At 41.1% G+C, this 22,413-nt stretch overlaps 1 protein-coding gene across 2 annotated transcripts in view; it reads right to left on the bottom strand.

Annotated features, from left to right (window-relative positions):
• Positions 1 to 3,091: 3,091 nt before the first annotated feature.
• Positions 3,092 to 22,413, bottom strand: part of KCNS3 (potassium voltage-gated channel modifier subfamily S member 3) — a 48,835-nt gene continuing 29,513 nt past the window's right edge. For both annotated transcript variants that reach the window (XM_064364256.1, XM_012438875.3), the window contains exons 2-3: positions 18,549 to 18,740; positions 3,092 to 5,104 (exon numbers count right to left, since the gene is read on the bottom strand). In XM_064364256.1, coding sequence (XP_064220326.1) covers positions 3,570 to 5,045 — 1,476 coding nt within the window. In that variant the 5' untranslated portion in view covers positions 5,046 to 5,104; positions 18,549 to 18,740 and the 3' untranslated portion in view covers positions 3,092 to 3,569. The remainder of the gene's footprint in view (positions 5,105 to 18,548; positions 18,741 to 22,413) is intronic.

Raw genomic sequence — 22,413 nt, 5'->3', positions numbered from 1 at the left:
GCAAAAAAAAAAACAAAAAAAAAACAGTGAGGCATCAGCACATCTAAAGGTGAAAGATCTTTTAACTAAAGTAGGGTGGTCAGCAACAGGGGAGAAAAGAGAAGCCACAGAGACAAAGATGAGCAGTGTATACGGCTGAAAGGTGGGGTCTGGGAGGCAACAAACTCCACCTGCTCAGTATCAGTGAGGGTTTTATCCCTAACGCTAAACAACTCACCAGACTCAGAGACCAGCGCCCCGAACAGCTCAGGTATCACCTCCGCAAGGAAGCCTTTTCTCTCTTTGCTCTCCCTCTCCACATAAACAGAGAGAGAAAGAAGTGAGCCAAGTGACCCCTGTTTCCTGTTGGCCTGAAGGCCCCCAGAGGATAAGGATGGAGTCTCAGTCTGCTATTCCCGGAGGCTGCCCTGAACGTACATCAGAGCAAGCACTCAGGAAACAGTGAATGAAAACGAGCAGAAGCTGAAACAATCTCCAGCGTAGAGGGAAGGGAAAGAGAAAATCGATTCAGCTGGGACAGGTGCCTGGGGAATCGCTGGCCTTCCAAACTGCCATTAAGAACTGCTAAGGATGAAAACAAATCTGAGGAACTGGAAGGAGAAAAAGCAGTCGCAGGACAGGAACAAAGAACTGGAAAGAATTACAGGATAAAACTCCCTGAAGTGGTTGGGTCTCCCACAAACGAACCCCAATGCCCAGGACCAATCAACACAGAAACAGGCAGTGCCTCAGTTGTGGACCAGCCAGCATCCCTTGAGTGTGCGTTAAGCCACTGACTCAAGCCTTGGAGAAAGCAGGAACCCAGCATGTCACCATGTGGGAATGAAGAAGAGGAGTCCTGTGTGGATGGTGGGGAAGCTCAGAGAGGCTAAAATAAACACAAGGCACTGCAACTCGTGGCATGGAGGCCTACGGATGTGGCAGGGATTCTAACTGAAGAGTACGGCAGGGACCAGGCTGAGAAGGGACTGGGGGGAAGGGTTTGCAGCCGGCCAAGCCCAAAGGGAAGCCACAGGACCACTCATGCCACATGGCAAGGCGCCCTCTAGCAATTAATATGAGACACAGGCAGAAACCCAGTTCCTACACAGAGCCAACTGTCAAATCTCCCCTTACTCTACTTGCACCAGCGAACAGATATTTCTGAGCAGAAACTCTGAGCCACAGTTTCTGCTGTGTCTGCCATGCAGTACCCTCAAAGATGGACCCTCAGAGTCTGTTGCAGCTTCTGGGGGCATTCTAGAGAACTGACTCTGTAAACAAATGTGTCTGATTTCTGAATCAGGAAAGGAAAGATACCCAAGACAGCATTTCCCACTTTCAGCTCACATCCTTAAAAAATCAAAGTCTGATAATGCTTGTGGCTCTTTGTCTCTTCAGGTGCACTCTGTTCTGATGTGTCCTTAAATCCACTCCCTAACACGGCAGAGCAGGGGGCAGTGGAAAGCACAGGCCCTAGAGTCAGCCTCCTGGGTTCAGAGCCCAACCCCATTGCTGCCTCTTGAACTTCTGCAAGCCACTTTCCCTGAAAACCTTAGTTTCCTCATCTTAAAATGGAAACAGTAACAAATTTTTGCTTCAAGGGATGTTGTAATAAATAAATGCAATTATACAGTTAGCTTATTATTATTATTGCTGCTCTCATTATTAATACTATTGTTACCATTATTACATAAGCAGTCTTCAGCTACTTCACCACTAATAGGAAATCTTTAATAAAACAAGATCCCAAATTCTATTGCTGTGCCTCAAAACTATACTTACTCCAACACCAAAAATGCATTTTGGAGAAAATATTTTTTTAATGAGCAGGGGGTGACACACATGCATGTAATAAACCTCCAGATTTAAAAGTGGCCATAAGCCCTGTTTAGTTATATCCATCTCAAAAGTCACAGAAACATTAAGAGGAGTGATGAGTCAAAGAGTTACCTGTATTTGATAATGTCCTTCTTTCAATGAAATGCATCTACAAACACAACAAATCCATGTGGCTCTTCCATTGGAAAGACTTCAGGTAAAGAATCCCATAACCAGCCCGTGACAGCATGTGTGAGAGTCTCCATACATCGCCAAAATTAACACTTTAGCTAAATCCTCTCCACATGGGATAGAATTGCCCTGCCACTGTCTGAAAATGCATATATATGTCTTCTTTCTTTGTGGGAAGTTTCTACATGAGATGCAGAAATTACCATCTCTACGGCTACTGGAAATGTTGGCTAATTTTATAGCTGCTGGCATAGCTTTTTCCAGAGATTTAAGTTTCACTCCTCTGGTCATAATGAATCACATCTGTGTGTTTGTACAACATTTCTCCCTTCTTCCATTCAACTGAAAATATCCCAGCCTGTGAATGTGTAGATTTACTCTGCTCTGCAATATTTTTTAGGTAATGAGATTTTACCCTAGCAATATAAATTATTATAAAATTCAAAATATATACTGAAGAAACAGCTGTAAGAATACATGCTTCATTCATATATGCCAATTTTGAGTGTGTCCCAAACACCTACATGTTTCATCAATTTATGCTGGCCAGCACAATTTAGTCATGGACATGTTTTTCTATCTGCCAATTACCATCACGTCTACTGAAAAAAGAGCTAGCATATGCTTGGTACATACCCAAAAGTCAAAAACATAAAGAAAGGAAGGGGCCAGGTGTGGGGGCTCAAGCCTGCAATCCCAGCACTTTGGGAGGCCAAGGTGAGCGGATCACAAAATCAGGAGTTCAAGACCAGCCTGGCCAACATAATAAAACCTCGTCTCTACTACAAATACCAAAAAAAATTAGCTGGGCGTGGTGGCAGGCACCTGTAATCCCAGCTACTCAGGAGGCTGAAGCAGAAGAATCACTTGAACCCGGAAGGCAGAGGTTGCAGTGAGTGGAGATCACGCCACTGCACTCCAGCCTGGGAGACAGTGTGAGACTCCGTCTCCAAAAAAAAGAAAAAAGAAAAAAGGAAACAAAGGAAGGACTCTTGAGCTCTTGAGCTCTTGATATTCCAAAAAGAACATTTTTTCTTCCAAACCACTCCTAAACATACTAAAATGGAGTTGCTCAACATAAAAACATACAACCAAGACATTCTCCATACTGAATTAGGAAGTTTATTAGGCTCCTAATTTCCAAGTCTAGAACATGAACATGAATTTACATGCATTGTCTCATTTTGTGGATCTTACATGCACGTAGTCTCCGTCAGCTGGACCTTTGATTTCTACTTGTCAGTAATTTAAAGTTAGCTCAATGTGAGTAAATGACAAACACAGAATGGTGCATAAGCTGTAGCCACAAACCCCACCCAATACCGTTTATCTTATATTCCAAAACCATATTACAACTCTCTCTTGTAAAAAATAAATTTCAGAACAAGGCATTTAATTGACCTCACAGAGAAAAATAAAGACAATTCTATCATTTCGGAATTCGCAATGAATGTCCAACTATGGCTGAAAGGTACACCCTGAGAATTAAATGATTTTAATGAACCCATTGAGGTTTATAAAGCTGTATTAACCTAATGTTGGGAAAGGATAAGAGAAACAGGCACAAACACCCCTGCTCATTTTGCTGTGCAATTCTCCAAGGAGGTGGTGTTACAAATGTCCTCGTTGTCTTCAATGCTTGAAGCGTCTGTGGAGTCGGGATCGCTCACCACAATGCCTACAGAAGAGAAACTGGTAATGAAGGCGTGCATTTGCTGTGCATAAATATCCCTAATGTTAAAGTAAGGTAGCTCATGACACTTCTCTGGTGCATCCTCACTGCACTGGTCCACATCAATGTCCTTTTGCTTCTGGTAGTACTTGGAAAACTTGTTGAAGATGATGGTGATGGGAAGGGCCACCACCAAGATGCCACAGATGATGCACGTGCTGGCGATGAGCTTCCCCACCAAGGTGACCGGGTGGGTGTCTCCATAGCCCACGGTTGTCATGCTGATAGTGGCCCACCACCAGCAGATGGGGATGCTGGTGAGGCTGGATGTGTGATCATCTTTCTCCACAGAGTAGATAAGCACAGAGAAGATGGAAATGCCCACAGAGAGGAAGAGAAGCAGAAGCCCAACTTCATGGTAGCTGTGTCTCAGTGTGGCACCTAGAGACCGAAGTCCTACCGAGTGCCGGGCAAGCTTTAGAATTCGGAAAATCCTCATAAGCCGTAGGATCTGGACCACCTTGCCCATGTTCTCAATATCCTCACTCTCTTCCTCCTTGGTGTCTACAGCCAACGTGGCATAGAAGGGAATAATGGAGACAAAGTCAATGATGTTCAGAGGGTTTTTCCAGAATTTCTTTTGACAAGGAGCAGCAGCCAGCCGGACAGCAAGCTCCCCGGTGAACCAAGCAATGCACGCTATCTCCACTCCTTCCAGCACTGGGTCATCCACCTCTCCATCCTCGTTCTGGAACTCTGACATGCTGTGAACGCACATGGCCACAATGGAGGCCAGCACCACGCTCAAGGAGGAGATGGCTATAAGCTTAGCAGACAGGCAGTACGCTGGGTTCTCCATTCTAATCCAGATTTTCTTCCGGAGCTGACCAAATCGCAGTGTGTCAAACTTCTCCAGCTCTTTCTCAAACAGAGACGACTCTTCAAATGAGGAGTCAGTACTCACATCATGGCTTTTCTGGTCCCAGTCCTTCTCGTGGTTTTCCTCCTTGCGTTCCTGGTAGCGATTGCTGCAGCAGGAATCAATGAAGAGCTCGTTGATGCCCCAGTACTCAATCTCCTGGCAGAAAGAGAACACGCATAGCTCCTCCATGACATGCAGCTTCCCCGTGTAATAAAAATTCAAAACATATCTGAACAAGGAGGGATTCCGATCAAAGTAGTACTCTTTATCGGCCACACTGTAATCATCACACAGCTCCAGAATGGCCTCTTCAGAATGGCAAGTGAGCAGCTTCCCCAGTCTGGTGTGAGGAAACCGCAGGAGGGTGCTTTGGTCAACAGACTGCTTAAAGCCCCCCACGTTCAGGTTGACAAGTTCCTCGTCTTGTCCAGGGGGACGGAAAAACTCACCAAACACCATGGTGGATACAGGAGGCAGAGTGCTGGCTGCGAAGGGAGACGAGGAAGATCACGCTGCACCTGGAAGGAGCACAAGATGATATTAGCACTCTGTCCTGCCGTACTCAGCCAAGCTTATTTTTAATCTGCCCTTTCCAGGATGATGGGCTATATTAAAAGCAAAGCAGGAAATGCAATAAAAATGAATACATTATTATGCATTTTGATCAGAAGAAAATCAACACAAAACAGATTTTTCCCCAAAAACTTAGGTTTTGGGGGATCCATTTTCTTTAGGAAAGAGGAAAAGATGGCGATAGAATTTTTATAAACCTTAATTACCATTTCTCTGTTTGTTAAGCAACGAAACTACACCTCCCAACCTTGCCCCCCACAATACAATGCAATTTAGATCACTTACACAATATAAGCATCTCCAGAGACTCAAACACAGGCTCTTCATGTTTGGGAAAACTCAGTTCAGACGTGATAGGCTTGTTGCTGCCAGGCTTGAAGCTCATCACTCCCCATCCCTAAGGCTTGGTCATGCCCCCAGCATACACATCACATGGAACTCTGCTCAGCTCTTAGAAAGGATGTGAGTTTCCCTTTGTGCACCAGTGTTTTACTTCTTTAAGAGAAAGCCCTACTCCCTATGTTTGGATGTGGACAATCAAGAGGATATAATTATCTCCCTGTCCTTAAGTACCTTATATCTTAAAGATACCATTACACTTCATGGGATGGTGTTTCAGGTACATCCACATGAAAAGAATCCAACTTGAGAAAACCTCTTTATCGTAATTGCACTATCAGTTTCCTGACACAAATGCCCTCCACTCCCACCTCCTTCCCCTCACAGACAGTTCCCATGTGGTCCTAATCTATAACTATCTTTCCACAGATCGTCTATACTGGCTGAGCACGTGGCCTGTTTTTAGTTCTGGCACTAATCAGGATGCATCAGATCCATTTCTCAGCAAGAAAATTAAACAGCTTTTGACCGTCACCCAATGCAATGATGCTTCCTCAGAGCAGATGACGCAAGTAAAACTAGGAGACCATCATATACTGAGTTCCCACCAGATGCTACTGGATGCCTTTACACATTGTCATTCAGTCCTTCCAACAGCATACAGAAGCTGGATAGAAAAATAGGTACTGTTCTCAGCCTCTTTAGGTTGAGTCCAGGATTACATAACAGGTAAATGGTAGAGCCAAAATTTAAACCCAGATTGAATTAATTCCAAAGTCCATGCTCTCTCCATGGAATAGACTTTCCCCACCTTCTTCCTCTTTATAATCTAATAACCAAATATGAGGCATACTATGCGAGAGGCAGGTGAAGCATCTTTGGGATTACTGACCTTGGCTGGAGATGCTTCATAGCAGAGGTTACATGCAGCCCAAAGGTTCAAGTGGAGTCCACCCGATATGGTTCGGCTCTGGTCCTCACCCCAATCTCATGTTCAATTGTGATCCTGTGTTTTGGAGGTGGGGGCCTGGTGGGAGGTGATTGGATCATGGGGGTGGTTTCTAATGGTTTAGCATCATCCCCCAAGTGCTGTCTCGTGAGAGAATTCTCATGAGATCTGGCTCTTTCAAAGTGTATAGCATCTCCCCCTTCACTCTCTCTCCTGCTCTGTCATGTAAGACATGTTAGCTTCCCCCTTTCACCTGCTGGCCTGATTGTAAATTTCCTGAGGCCTTCCCAGCCATGCCTCCTGTACAGCCTACAGAACTGTGAGACAATTAAGTCTTTATAAATTACCCAATCTCAGGTAGCTCTTTATAGCAATGTAAGAACAAACTAACACACCACAAAACTGAAGGGAAAAGGACATTCCCACCAGAGGGCATCAAAGGGTAGACAGAAGCCAGATTGTGAAGGGCCCTGTACATCAGTCCAAAGAATCCGCATTTTATCCTGTCAGCAAGACAACTAAAGGGTCTTAATCAACAAGTGGACACAGCTATGTTTGTGACTGTGACTTAGAAAGCAGCCAGTGACAGCAGCGTGAAAATTGCACATGGCAAAAGCCAGGCCCAAGGAGATAGGGCTGCAATAGAACAGGTGAGGGTGGCAAGGACAAGGACACACACAGTGGCAGTGCATATAAAGAGGAAGTGATAAACTCAGGAGAAGTTTATAGGATAGAATCTACAGGATTTGGTAACTGATTTGAAGAAAAAGGGACAAGGAAGCAGAAAGGCCAAAGGAAGATGTGTTTTCTAGTCTGTGTAAGTGGACAGACAGTATCACTGTTAAAGGGGGCAGAAAAGTCAGAAAGGAATTTCTTTCCCCTTGTGTTTATGGAAAGCCAAGTTTGTATGCAAGAGAACAAATTCCTACTGAGAAAAAAAGAAAGGAAATAATAAAGATTAAAGCGAAAATAAATAAAATGGAGAATAGCAATAAAAACAGAAAAACAACAAAGCCATTGGTCATTTAAAATAATCAGCACAATCGACGAATCTTTAACTAGGCTAATCAAGAAAAAGTGAAAGTACTTTGGGAGGATAAGACGGATCACAAAACCTAAAAAAAGAAAAAATAAAATAAAACAAGAAAATAAATAAATAAAAATAAAAATTAAATTAAATTAAAATTTTTTTTAAAAAGACAGATGGATCACTTGAGGCCAGGAGTTCAACACCAGGCTGGCGAACATGACGAAACCCCATCTCCACAAAAAATACAAAAATTAGCTAGGCATGGTGGCATGCACTTCTAGTCCCAGCTACTCAAGAGCCTGACGCATGAAAATCACTTGAATCCAGGAGGCAGAGGCTGCAGTGAGCCCAAATCACACTACTGTACTCCATCCTGAATGACACAGTGAGACTCTGTCTCAAAAATGAAACAAAAGAAAATTTAAAAAATGAGAGAAGATTCAAATTAGCAAAATCAGCATTGAAAGAACAATACCACTATTGACCTTACAAAACGAAAAGAACTATAAAGGAATACTATGAACAATCATATGTCCACAAATTAGATGACGTAGATGAAGTGTACAAACTGCTAGTGTCGACAAAAAGAGTCGAATTCTGTAAAATATTTAAAGAGATGTATTCTAAACCAAACATGAGTGACCAATGGCCTGTGACGCAGCCCTCAGGATATCCTGAGAACGTGTACCCAAGGTTGTTGGCCTACAGCTTGGCTATATACAATTTAGAAAGACACAAGACATCAATCAATACATGTAAAATGTACATTGGTTCTGTCCCAAAAGCCCAGAAAACTGGCAGCTAAGGTGGGGGGCTTCCAGGCCATAGGTAGATTCAAACATCTTCTGACTGGCAATTGGCTGGAAGAATTAAGTTATTGTCTGATATGGTTGGGCTTTGTTTCTCCCCCCAAATCTCATCTCCAATTGTGATCCCCAAGTGTCAAGGGAGAGAAGTGCTAGAAGGTGATTGGATCATGGGGGTGGTTCCCCCATGCTGTTCTTGTAATAGTGAATGAGTTGTAACAAGATCTGATGGTTTTATTATATTAGAGGCTCTTTCTCATTCACTCACCACTCTCTTTAATCTGCCACCATGTAGGACATCTCTGTTCCCCTTCTACTGTGATTGTAAGTTTCCAGAGGCTTCCCCAGCTCTGTAGAACTGTGAGTCAATTAAACATCTTTTCTTTATAAATTACCCAGTCACATGTATGTCTTTATAGCACTATGAAAATGGACTAATACTGTAAATTGATACCACAGAGAGTGGGATACTGCTATAAAGACACCCAAAAATGTGGAAGCAACTTTGGAACATGGTAACAGGCAGACACTGGAACTGTTTGGTGGATGCCAAAGAAGACAGGAAGAGGCGGAAAAGTTTGGCACTTCCTAGAGGCTTGTTGAGTAGTTTGGGCCAAAAGTCTAGTAGTGATAGGAACAACAAAGCCCATGCTGATGTGGTCTCAGATGGAGATGAAAAGCTTACTAGGACCTGGAGCAAACAGTCATTCTTGCTACGCTTTAGCAAAGAAACTAGTGGCATTTTCCTCCTGCTCTAGAAATCTGTGGAATTTTGAACTTGAGAGAGATGATTTAGGATATCTGGCAGAAAAAATTTCTAAGCAACAAAGCATTCAAGATGTGACCTGGGTGCTCTTAAAAGCAGTCCATTTTATGTATTCACAAAGAGATGGTTTGAAATTGGAACTTATATTTAAAAGAGAAACAGAGCACAAAGGTTTGGGAAATTTGCAGCCTGGTGATGCAATAGAAAAGAAAAGCCCATTTTCTGATGAGAAATTCAAGCTGGCTGCAGAAATTTGCACAAGCAACCAGGAGCCCAGTGATAATTGCCAAGACAATGGGAAAATGTCTCCAGGGCATGTCAGAGGTCTTGGCAGCAGCCCCTTTCATCATAGGCCTAGAAGCCTAGAAGGAAAAATGGTTTCATGAGCTAGGCCCAGGGCCCTGCTGCCCTGTGCAGCCTTGTGACATGGTGCTGGGCATCCCAGCTGTTTTGGCTCCAGTTGTGGCTATAAGGGGCCATGGTACAGCTCAGGCCATGGCTTCAATGGTACAAGCCCCAAGCCTTGGTGACTTCCACATGGTGTTGGGCCTGTGGGTGGACAGTAGTAAAAATTGAGGTTTGGGAACCTCTGCCTAGATTTCAGAGGATGTAAGGAAATTCCTCGAAGTCCAAGCAGTTTTCTATAGGGGAAGAGCCCTCATGGAGAACCTCTGCTAGGGCAGTACAGAAGGGAAATGTGGGTTTAGAGTCCCACAGAGAGTCCCCACTGGGGCATTGCCTAGTGGAGCTGTGAGAAGAGAACCACTGTCCTCCAGACGACAGAATGGTAGATCCACTGACAGCTTGCACCATATACCTGGAAAAGCCACAGACATTCAACACCAGTCCATGAAAGCAGCAAGGAGGAAGGCTGTGCCTTGCAAAACCACAAGGGGAGCTGCCCAAGACTGTGGGAGCTCACCTCTTGCATCACTGTGACCCGGATGTGAGACATGGAATAAAAGAAGATCATTTAGGATCTTTAAGATTTAATGGCTCCCCTGATGGGTTTTGGACTTGCCTCTTTGGGGCCAATTTGTTGTAGGGCTAAAACAAATGGGGCCCCTTTGTTTTGGCCAATTTCTTCCATTTGGAACGGGAGCATTTATCCAATGCCTGTACCCCCATTGTATCCTGGAAGTAACTAACTTGCTTTTGATTTTAGAGGCTCCTAAGTGAAAGAGACTTGCTTTGTCTCAGATGAAACTTTGGACTTGGACTTTTGAATTAATATTGAAATGAGTTAAAACTTTGAGGGACTGTTGGGAAGGCATGATTGGTTTTAAAACATGAGGATGTGAGATTTGGGAGGGGCCAGGGGTGGAATGATATGGTCTGGCTTTGTGTCCCCACCCAAATCTCATCTTAAATTATAATCCCCACATGTCAAGGGAGAGACCTGATAAGAGGTAATTAGATCATGAAGGTGGTTTCCCCCATGCTGTTCTCATGATAGTGAGTGAGTTCTCACAAGATCTGATGGTTTTATAAGAAGCTCTTTTCCCTTCTCTCACCACTCTCACTTGCCTGCCACCATGTAAGACATGCCTCTTCCCCTTCTACCATGATTGTAAGTTTCCTGAGACCCCCACCCCCACCCCAGCCCTGTGGAACTGTGGGTCAATTAAATCTCTTTTCTTTATAAATTACCCAGTCTCAAGTATGTTTTGATAGCAGTGTGAAAACAGACTAATACATTGTCTAAAGACTTAGAATCAATAAAAATGTCTGGGTTAAGATAAGTAGTTGGGGAGACCAAGGTTTTATCATGCAAATGAAGCCTGTGGGTAGCAACTTCAGAGAGAATAGATTGTAAATGTTTCTTATCAGAATTAAAGAGTCTGTATAATCAGTCCTAAAGTTTGTGCTGATGTTAATGCTGGTAAGCTTTTCCTGAATTTCAAAAGAGAGGAAGGTATAATGAAGCATGTCTGACCTCTCCTTCTCATCATGGTCTGAACTAGTTTTTCAGGTTAATTTTGGAATGCCCTTGGCCTAGAAGAGGAGTCCATTCAGAGAGTCAGGAGGACTTAGAATTTTATTTTTTGCTTACACTAGAAAGGCATAATCTACACAAACTAACTCAAAAAGAAAGAGAAAATCTGAATAAACCTATTTATTAACAAGTAAAGATATGGAATTTGCAATTATAACAATTTTCATATGGAAAGCTGAGGTACAGATAGCTTTACTGGTGAATTGTACCACCATCGCCACCGATCTTTCACAAACTCTCCCAAAATTTAGAAAAGAAAGGCACATTTCCCAGATCCTTCTATGAAGCTAGTATTATCCTAATACCAAAACTAGAAAAAGACATCATAAGAAAACTGCAGGCCAGTATCTCTTATGAACATAGATGAATAACTCCTCAACAAAACATTAACAAACCAAATCCAGCAACATTTAAAAAATAATTATATACCATGAGTAGTGGGATTTATCTCAGGAATTTAAGGTTAACTTAACATGTAAATCAATCAAAGTAATATAAATACTAAAGAAATAATGAAAATAACATTATCATCTCAAAAAGATGCAGAAAAAGCATTTGAAAAAATCTAGCACTCTTTTACGATTTAAAAAAAAAACTCAAAAACTAAGAATAGAACAAAACTTCTTCAATTTGATAAACAGCATCTGAGAGAAGCCCACAGCTAAAAACATATTTAATGATAAAAACTAAAAGCATTTCTCTTAAGATCAGGAACAAAACATGAGTGTCTAAGCCTACTACTTCTATTCAATATTGTACTGGAAGTTCTAGTCAGGGAAATTAGGTAAGAAAAAGAAAGAAAATACATCCAGACTAAAAAGGAAAAGCTAAACTATATCTATTTGCAGATGACATGATCTAATATATAGAAAATCCTATGGAATACATATACAAAAAAATTAGAATAAATAAGTTCAGCAATTTTGCAGGATTAATATACAAAAAAATTGTCTATATACTAGCAATAAGAAAATACAAATATGAAATTAAGAAAACAATTACATTTTCAATCACATCCAGAAAAATAAAATATTTTGGAATAAATTTAATAAAAGTGGCATAAACTTGTACAATGAAAAACTACAAAATGTTGTTGAAAACAATTAAGAAATAAATGAATACAAAGACACCCAATGTTCATAGATTGAAAGATTTACTATTGTAAATGGCAATACCCTCCAAATTAACTCATAGATTAAATACAATTCCTATAAAAATCCTAGCTGCCTTTTTTCAGAAATTGACAAATTGATTCTAAGATTCTAAAATTTCAGTAATTGACAAAGCGATTCTTGACACAATTATCAAAAATCAATCAATAAATTGAAAAATAAGCCCATATGGGCTTTTTGATTGATTTTTGACAAGTGTGTCAAGACAATTCAACAGGGGTAAGAGTCTTTTTGGTAAACAGTATTGGAACAACTGGATAGCCACATGCAAAAAAAAAAAAAAAAAAAGAAAAAACTAAATTGGATAAGTATCCCACACTATATATAAAAATTAAATAGATCAAAGGCCTGAACGTAGGTGCTAAAATTATAAAACTCTTAGAAGAAAACATGAACATAAATTTTCATGACCTTGAGTTAGGGAATGGCTTCTTAGATGTAACACAAAAATTACAGTAAAAGAAAAAAATCATTAAATTATTGTCAAAATGTAAAATGCACTTCAAAGGACACTACCAAGGCAAAGCACAAGTATTAAGAAAATGAGAAGACAACCCACAAAATAGAAGAAAACATTTGCAAATCATATATCTGATAAGGATATAGTACCCAGAATAAAGAACTCTTACAACCCAATAATAAAAAGACAAATAAACTCTTTTTAAATGGGCAAATAATTTTTATAGACATTTCTATGAAAACATATAAATGGCCAAAAGGTACTTGAAAAGATGGTCAACATCATTAGACATTAGGAAAATGCAAATCAAAGTTATAGTGAGATACCACTTCATACCAGTATGATGGCTATAGTCAAAAAGTAATAATAATACAAGTGTTGTGTTATAATACATCAGATACTGGCAGGGATGTAGAGAAAGTGGAACCGTTGTGTGTCACTGGAAGTAATGTAAAATAGTACAGTCATTTTAGAAAGCAGTTTAAGCCCTTTCCTCAAAAAGTTAAACAGAGTTACCATATGACTCAGAAATTCCATTCCTAGGTGTAGTCCCAAGAGAAATGAAAATATATGTTCAAACAAAAACATGTATGGAATGTTCACAGCAGCATTATTCATAATAGCCAAAAAGGGGAGATAATCTAAATCTCCATCAAAAAATGAAGTTGTGACACACACTACAACCTGGATAAACTTTGAAAACAATATGCTAATGAAAAAAGCCTACTAAAAAAAGACAATAAAGGATCATATATTGTATGATTTCATTTATATGAAATATCCAGAATAGTCAAAACCATAGAAACAGAAAGTAGATTAGTGGTTGCTGGGGTTTGAGGGTAGGGGAGATGGGTACTATTAATGGATTTGGGTTTCTTTTGGGGTTGATGTCTTGGAATTGGAAAGTTGTACAGTCATGAATATACCAAAAACCACTGTATTAAACACTGTTTTTAAAAAGGTAGATTTTTTGCTGTACTCAAAGTATATCTCAATAATACTGTTATTTAAAAAGGGATTCCATCCCAGCTCTTTGAGAGGCCAAGGCTGGAGGATCACTTGAGCCCAGGAGTTTGAGACTAGCCTCAGCAACACATTGAGATTCCATTTCTATTTATTATTTTTAAAAATTATAATAAAAATAAGTTAATAATAAATAGGGATTCTAGATAATAAGAAGGAATAGTAGAATTAAAATCTTGCTATTTTGCAACTCAAATAATAGATCTAGTCAATGATCATAATTGGCTGATAAAATTCAGATAAAAAGCTGATGGAGAATTTCATAACAGAGATCAGAGCTACAATATCTAAACCCACTAATTAAGCCTAATGTAACAAAATAACTAGATTTTACCAAAACAAAATAAATATTTTAGAGGAATATGTTCTATAACACCACAGGGGTACAATCAGCAAAATCAAGACTGGGAAATCATTCCGGACAAACAACACAGATCAGATAAGAGGCATATCAAACAGATCCAACATACAGACTTTGTATAGATCCTGATTCTAACCAGCCAAATGCTTAAATATATATATATATGAAAATCAGGGACATTTGAAAACTGATAGGGTTTGGCTCTGTGTCCCCACCCAAATCTCAAGTCAAATTGTAATCCCCAAGTCTCAGGGGAGGGTCCTGGTGGGAGGTGATTGAATCATAGGGACAGTTTTCCCCTTGCTGTTTATTATGTTTGCATGATTGTTAGTGAGTTCTCATGATATCTGTTTGTTTGAAAATGCGTAGCATTTCCCACTTCACTCTCTGTCACTCTCCTGCTTCACCAAGGTAAGATGTACTTGCTTCCCCTTTGCCTTCCATCACGATTTTAAGTTTTCTGAGGCTTTCCCAGTCATGTAGACCTCTTAATCAGTTAAATCTCTTTCCCTTATAAATGACCCAGTCTCACATAGTTCTTTACAGCAAAGTGAGAACAAACTAGTACAAAGAAACAACTAGATACTTGATATTACAAAAAAAAATTATTGTTAATTTTTCAGTGTCCCAATAGTAATATAATTATGTTCTTATAAGAATATCTTTTGGAAATACATACTAAAATATTTATTGATAAAATTACACAGCATTGGGGATTGATTTCATAATAATACATGGGAAGGCAGGATGGCTATGAGTTAATCACTGTTGCAGTGGGTAATGTGTCGGCATACCGGAGTTTAATGTATTATTTTATTTTTGTACATGTTAAAATTCTCCATTAAAAATGTTTTGGCCTGGCGCGGTGGCTCACGCCTGTAATCCCAGCATTTTGGGGGGCCAAAGTGGGCAGATCACAAGTGCAGGAGTTCGAGACCAGCCTGGCCAATATGGTGAAACCCCATCTCTACTAAAAAATGCAAAAATTAGCCAGGTGTGGTGGCAGACGCCTGTAGTCTCAGCTACTCAGGAGGCTGAGGCAGGATAATTGCTTGAACCTGGGAGGTGGAGGTTGCAGTGAGCTGAGATCACACCACTGCACTCCAGCCTATGACAGAGCAAGACTGTGTCTCAAAAAAAAAAAAAAAAAAACCCTTTTTAAGAAAAATTTGCTAAGCATCTTTTTTCAGGCTATGTACTCTGTGGTAAGTGCTTTCATATATACTATTATTCACTCTTTTATTCTCAGCAACTGGTGCAGTACATAGACACTAGCAGGCAATGAGTATGTATAAGTGAATGAATGAATCATTTTCTTTAATCCTCCAACAGCCCTAATTGGTAGACCTTAGATTCCTGTGTTGCAAATGGGGACATCTGAGGCTCAGAATTTGCCCAACATTGTCCTGCTTTTATGGGGCAGGCTCTTTTCATGATGCCTCAAATATGCGTATTTAAAGTTTGTTTGTTTTTAACTGGGAGGAGGTAGAGACTGGCTGATGTTCTCATTTGCATATTTTGTTAGCCATTCTGTAAGGACATGGATGTTCACATGCTGAGGACACATGGGGTCTCAAATCAAGTGCATCTGAGGATACAGTGGCACTGGCCACAAAGTAGAAGACCCAACTGCTTTTCATTCTTTTCTTAAAGTTAAACTTAAGTTCACTGTATCGATTCTCCTGCCTACTATCAACCCAAATCACTGTGAGAACACTGTACATACAGTATTTGGCCACCTTGTGCCTTTTATTGTTTATAAGATTGAAAAGAAGGAAAGGATGTGAAAAATCCACGATACTGACTGGCAGCTTAAAATAAAAACTACCATTGATTCACTTGTCTCCAACTGGCATCTGTAAAGCTTTCTCAAAGCCATTAACCTCTTATTCACCTTCTCTAGGTCCACTTCCTGCTCTTGTTGCTTCACGCTCTCAAACTCACCTAAGAAAATTTCTCAAAATTGTGTCTTTTCAAGGCTGACTCATACACATACACACAAGCTCATGGCTGTCTCTGATAATGCACCTGCTTTGATCAGAAAAGTAATAAAAGTATTATAATATGAGCCAATTTTTGTTACTGGACAGAACTGCTTTTTGGTATCAATTTCATAAAAGTAAATAAAAACCTAGATTTGTTTCTCCTTCCATATGACCAAAAATCTACATTAGTCCTTTCTCAATAAAGAAAAAAAATACAACATTTTCAGCATTAACATTGCCTTCTTTTTTGGAGCATTCTTTTAAGAGTTTTCTTTCATTCTATTAAATTTAAAAAGAAAGCTCATTTAGATTTATTTAAAGAGTAGGTCATACCAAATTCAATTTCTGGTCGTGCCATGTGGGGATATACAAAATAAAACCAAGCAAATGTAAACAGAATTGGAAACCTAAACTCAATCCATGGCCATGTCTCCTCCTCAGCACCCTCCTACCAGGCGCCTCCCCAGAAACAGTCTTCTCTTACAGCATTGCCTGAGCATGGTGAGGCTCCTACATGGAGCCATTCCCTCCAGTAGCTTTCCAAGTGGTGCAGCTCAGTCCACTGAGGAAGGCTTGCTGTAAAGCGTGAGTCCCACTGGCCAAACAGGCAGGCAAGAGAACTCCCTCCCTCCCAGGTCTGTCCTGCACTTGACATGTTCTGACAGCATGGGCCACAGCCAGATGAAACACCAATGGCACAGGTCCAGATAGTCTGCAGGGTCCCAGGGTGCTCTATTTCAGAGCATTCATAAACTGAACACATTTAAACGCTGAACCTTACAAAACAAAAACAATGTGTCCTCTTATTCATGCTGAATTATCAGTGGGAACTAGCAAAAGAGGGAAAGGGTAAGATTCTGAAAACTTGTTTCTAAGCTGCCTCTTCCCATTTCCATGACCTTGGGCAGATGGAGTCTTCATCTATAGAAGGAGATTATAAGCCCACCTTGAGGATAAAATAACAAATGTAAAAGTCTTTTAAAAACATAAAGCATGAGACACGTGTAAAACTGTATTCCAAAAATAAAAGATTGATGTAACAGTATTTCTACCTTCCCCCACTTCCTTCCTCTATTCCCTCCCCGTCTCTTACTCCCACCAACTGGTACAATCGCATTAAAGTTGTACTCATTCCCTCTGGATCTGTATTTAGTGTGACAGCTACTCTCTGGAAACTCCAGGGATCTCTGTAATTCACACAGCTCATCTCCAAGCAGAGAGCTGCTCAGAAGGCTGAGTGATTTAGTGAGCCAAACAGCCAGAAAGCTGCCTCTTTGTAAAAAGCAAAAAATCGCAGATGATAGCTTTTCAAACAGAAACAGGCAAAATGTGGATTTTGCCACAAGAGGGGCTCCAAACCCTGCTGTAAATACTCTATCATATCTCCAACTGAGCCAGATTGTATGGAATCATGCACGTACAGAAGTCTGTCATGGGAAAGCTCTGTTGCTCAGCAGGGGGAGTTTTGGAGAATTTGGGCCCAGGCCAAATTATTAGTTCTCCCTTCTCTGCCTCCCCACTGTATTCACCCTCTCCCATAGCCCACTTGTGTCCACCTTCATTTTAGCACATATCACAAGGCATTACGATATTCTCTACAATTCTCCTAATTCCCCACAAGTCTGATCGTTCCTTACTCTAGACTCTAAGCTCCACTGTGGAAGGGACCACGTATTATCCTCTCACAGCTACAGCCCCTTATGCTAAGTGCTGCCCATATTCTAACAAAAGATACTTGCTTTTATCTGGAAGAATTAACAAAAGCTATTAACTGCTTTTGTCAACGAGCTAGCAGAATGATCTAGATCAGGCATGGCAAAATTAAATACTTCCGGTGACCAATCAAGTCAAACATCTGAGCTGGTTGGGGATGGTGGTGAACTGTCCCCACTCGTCTAAGAGGCAGAGGCTACTCAGCACTGGAATCCTTTTTAGGAACAGAGGCCCAGTATAGATGTATCATTTGGTATTCCCAGGAGAACCTGGAAACCCTGATCCTTATGTAGGATATCTCAAGTTTAGTTAGAATTGATCCAGCATGTTTTAAGCATTATGTGGTTCAAACAAAGATGTGCCTCTGGGCCAGGTATATCTGATGAGCTACCCATTCTGTGACCTGAGCCAGACTCTGACCAATTCCAGTCCCACAACGCATATTTTAAACCAGAGTCGCTAACATGAACACAAATGGAATCTAGTCACAATAACAGTAGTGTCACTCTCTGAAGTCTGAACTATAAATGTCAAAAAAGAGAGAAGGAGGAAATGTGAACCACAGCATTTTCTAAAGTTGGCCAGTGGTGTCCCTTAATATAATTCCAAACTAATCCTTTGAGACCAACACTTTTCTTCCCTTAATCATATGTCCCAGCTGCCCAGTGGATTTGACAATCAGAAGTGTCTAACTTTCATCTTTCTCACTACACTGTAAGGCTCATCCTCGTCTTCCTTCGATAAATAATGGGTGTTTGAGAAAATAAAAGATAGAATGGCAACTCTTACCCTTGAGGTGGAAATGCCACACGCTCTGCCTTCATCCTGCCCGGTGGGACGTCCATCATCATCCAAGAAGCTGTGCCCTTCTCAGCACACTGGAATGTGTGGTGCACATAGGTATTTGGTGACCAAAAAGAAGGGAAGAATCCTGTTCTCTGGTGATACAGGCCAAAGCAATCACTGGAAAATCACTCTCACCTGCAGAAAAAACCATCCACCAAGCTGTAACTGCAAGGAAGAAATACACCCAAGACATTCTAGCTCAGGATCAGCACTCTGGGCACTTTGCTGATGAGACTATCCAGTTCTCAGCAGGTGGGAGGTGGTCTCTTCCCCTTGTCGAACCATCACTGGCATTGGACACACACTAGGTTTAAGAATCCTCAGTACTCAATAGTAGTGAAAGTCTTAGGACTCCTGTACTGACAGAGGCCACTAAAACATCTAAAGATAAAACCAGGCACTAGGATTAGGGCTGCGGTTACTCCCAGATGGTTTCTTATAGAAGTATTATTCTCCCAGCTAATTCATCAAGGATATACTTGTAAGCTTCTAAATGAATGCATTTTAATGCATTTCAAAATCCTACTTCTGGGTGGTACTTTTATAATAGAATTAACACTGCTGCTGTAATTTGAAATCAATAGATTTCAAAGCCTAGCCAAATTCAATTTTGCTTTATTTGCCCATAGTTACATTTCACAGATCAGAAATGATTCAGGTGCAAACACAGTTTCTGTGTGTGGTTATGTGTATAAAGTATGTGTTGGGGGGATGTTTTAAGGTTCTGTAACAACAAATAAAAAGGCAGATTTCAAGTTTCTCTCTCTGAATAAATTTTAAAAAGCAAAAAATTCCAGTTTCCACCCAGGTAAGCCTTGCCTCATGCTGATGCATTCCTGTAGACTGGTACTAGCTTCTAAGCATCCATCCATTGATTTTCATGTTTTCCAATCAACACCATGTCCAAAAGGGGGAGGGGAAAAAAAGAAGAAGAAAATATTGATTCTGAGCAAAAATCATGAAGTAAGTGCCTCTGGCTAGGTCAATCATTAAACAAACATTTGCTGTGGTTTAAGATCTGCTGGGCATCATCTTACGGATTGGGATTATAAACCAGATGCAGTGCCTGCCCTCATTTCCCCAAGAGCTCTCAGGCCCAAAACCAAATAAACAAGAAAATAGCATCCTAACAACATCAAGAGGCAAGGAAAGGAGAATGAAACTGGAACACAGTTTCCAAGTTATCCCAACAACAGCAGAGCAATCCTTCAGCACATCTGGACTTTGTTAAGGGGTAAACTCCTACCTCCAGCAGAGATGATACTGAAGAAAGATTCAGAAGCAAAATGCAGCTCCACCCAAACTGAACTTCTAAGATGGAACGCTTAGCAGAGGAGACAGAGAGAAATCTCAACAGGGATAAGTAAAATCAATTCAAGTGCTAAACTCCTCCTCCATCCTCCTCCATGCTTTCCTCTTCCTCCTCCCCTTCCTCCTCCTCCTCCTCCTTTCTCCCTCCTCTTTCTTCATGGCCTCTTAGTAGCATGTCATTGGGTCACTCTCAGTTCTTTGCATTCCAATGAAACACAGAACTGCTGCTGCACCTGGATAAAAGGATATAGCACACACGTAGTCTTCCTTTCCCAAGCAGATGCCTTTCCAACTGTAGTACATTTTAAGGGAAGGTAGGATTAATCTGGCTGAGAGATAATTAACTGCAAACAGCTTTGATGTCACTATATTAGTTACACACATACACACACACACACACACACACACACACACATACACACACACAAAATATTTAGGCTATGCAGCATTTCTAAGAATCCCCAAGCAGTGCCTAGAAGTTCATTGCACTGGCTTGCCACAGGAAGGTCAGGGCTGGCCCAGGGACAGACTGGGAGGTTAGCCAAGTATATCCTTTTTATAGCACTGGTACCTAGTAGGCCTTTCGTCTATGTCTAATGAACAAAGGACATCCCAGGCTATCCCTCTCTCTCTCCCTCCCCCCAAAACTCAGAATTCCTGTGCCTTGCCCCATTTTCCATCATGATTCCTATCCAAAAAACTGGATTTTCAGACAAGATGTAACACCAGAAAATACCTCTTATTATGAATTTATGTACATTAGCACCCCTCTAAGAGCATTCGCATTCTAAGTGTGACTTCTCAACATAAAATTATAACCAGCATCATCTGAGACCCACAAGAAGTGAAGTATCGTTTTAATTTTATACACATCTCTTCTGCCCTCAGCCACCGTAAGTGGTATTATTCCCATTTTATAGATGGGACATTGAGGTTCAGAGAAGTGATCTGTACAAAGTCCTACACCTAAGGTGTACCACAGCCAAGAGATACACTCAGGTAGATCTGCCTGAGTTCAATTAGTGTGGAAAATCAAGATCCCCCTTAATTGTTGGGGAAGGTCAAGCAGGGATGGGGTGTAGTAGGCAGAACATGACCCAAGCCAGCAGGCATTGGGAAAGAAAAATGTGTACATTCAACATATTCTCCCATTCCTGCCTAATAATCTCAGCCAGTTTTTCCATTTCTTTATGTTGCCACCAGCCCAGTCAATGTTGGCCTGTTCAAAAGAAGGGAGCATTGTTTGTGACTTAGCACTGAACAGGTTTCTGATTTTGCTGAGTGATTCAGCCCAATCCTGGAAAACACATGAAGCTCACTCAAGTATTGCCACCCTCTGCAGAATTCCCTCCTTTCTTCACAATAACCCTCTGCATCATCCTTATACTTCCCTCCAGGCCTGCTGTGTTTCCTGGTGGGTTGACTACAGCATTCAGAAATGAACAAACGACTGCCTCCATTGTTGAGAGGGAAAAAGTAATGAAAGTGGCATATTGGACTCTTTCATCTTCCAGACACCTGACACTCAATCTTGGAACAGAACCCAAGGAAAAGCAAATGGACAGCAGACAGTCCACGAGTGAGAATGACTCCCTGCAACCTTCTCCCAGGTCTCAGAATCATAGGAATAATGTTGCCCTCCAAAAACTACAAAATCAGTGCCTGATGGAGCAAAGTAGACACTCCAAGTGAAAGTGCACCGTAGGTCTGTGTCCTCCATACTTGCACAGAATCCTGTGTGGCCCCATCACTGTCCTGCCCACAGTCTTCTGAAATGTTGTCACATCAGTGCCACCCACTAGACTGAGAAAGCCTCCAGTCAGGGACACTGTCCTAATATCAATCTTTATATTAATTATCCCTGTCACAGAGTAGTGCATGACACATTTTTTTGAACCAATTCCTCTTCCCTGAGCCAACAAGACTAAAGAGTAAATTAATGAAAAGAATCAATATGGATAATGAAAAGCAGTTGGTCAGTAGCAGAAGCAGAGAAGGAAAGTGTGAAAGACTGAGATTGGTTCCAAAGACCCATTCTAGCAGTGATGAAAACAGAAGAGTCTCATCCTGAAGACTCAGCATGTCCAACCCAAATGGTGGAACATCTCAAGAGTGGGGTTTTGAGTTTCCAGACCTCAGAGTTTCAGGTATCTTTATAATCCCCAAAGACTTCCCTTTGTTCTTTTTTTTTTCTTTTTTTTTTTTTGAGACGGAGTTTTCGCTCGTTACCCAGGCTAGAGTGCAATGGCGCAATCTCGGCTCACCGCAACCTCCGCCTCCTGGGTTCAGTCAATTCTCCTGCCTCAGCCTCCTGAGTAGCTAGGATTACAGGCACACGCCACTATGCCCATCTAATTTTTTGTATTTTTAGTAGAGACGGGGTTTCACCTTGTTGACCAGGATGGTCTCGATCTCTTGACCTCATGATCCACCCGCCTCGGCCTCCCAAAGTGCTGGGATTACAGACTTCCCTTTGTTCTGACTCCAGGCTCCCTGA

The sequence above is a fragment of the Aotus nancymaae genome, unplaced genomic scaffold (genome assembly GCF_030222135.1).
Source record: "Aotus nancymaae isolate 86718 unplaced genomic scaffold, 86718_ANA_hifiasm-v0.15.2.pri h1tg000057l, whole genome shotgun sequence".
Classification (NCBI taxonomy): Eukaryota; Metazoa; Chordata; class Mammalia; order Primates; family Aotidae; genus Aotus; species Aotus nancymaae.
This window is presented reverse-complemented; position numbering and strand designations above follow the sequence as displayed.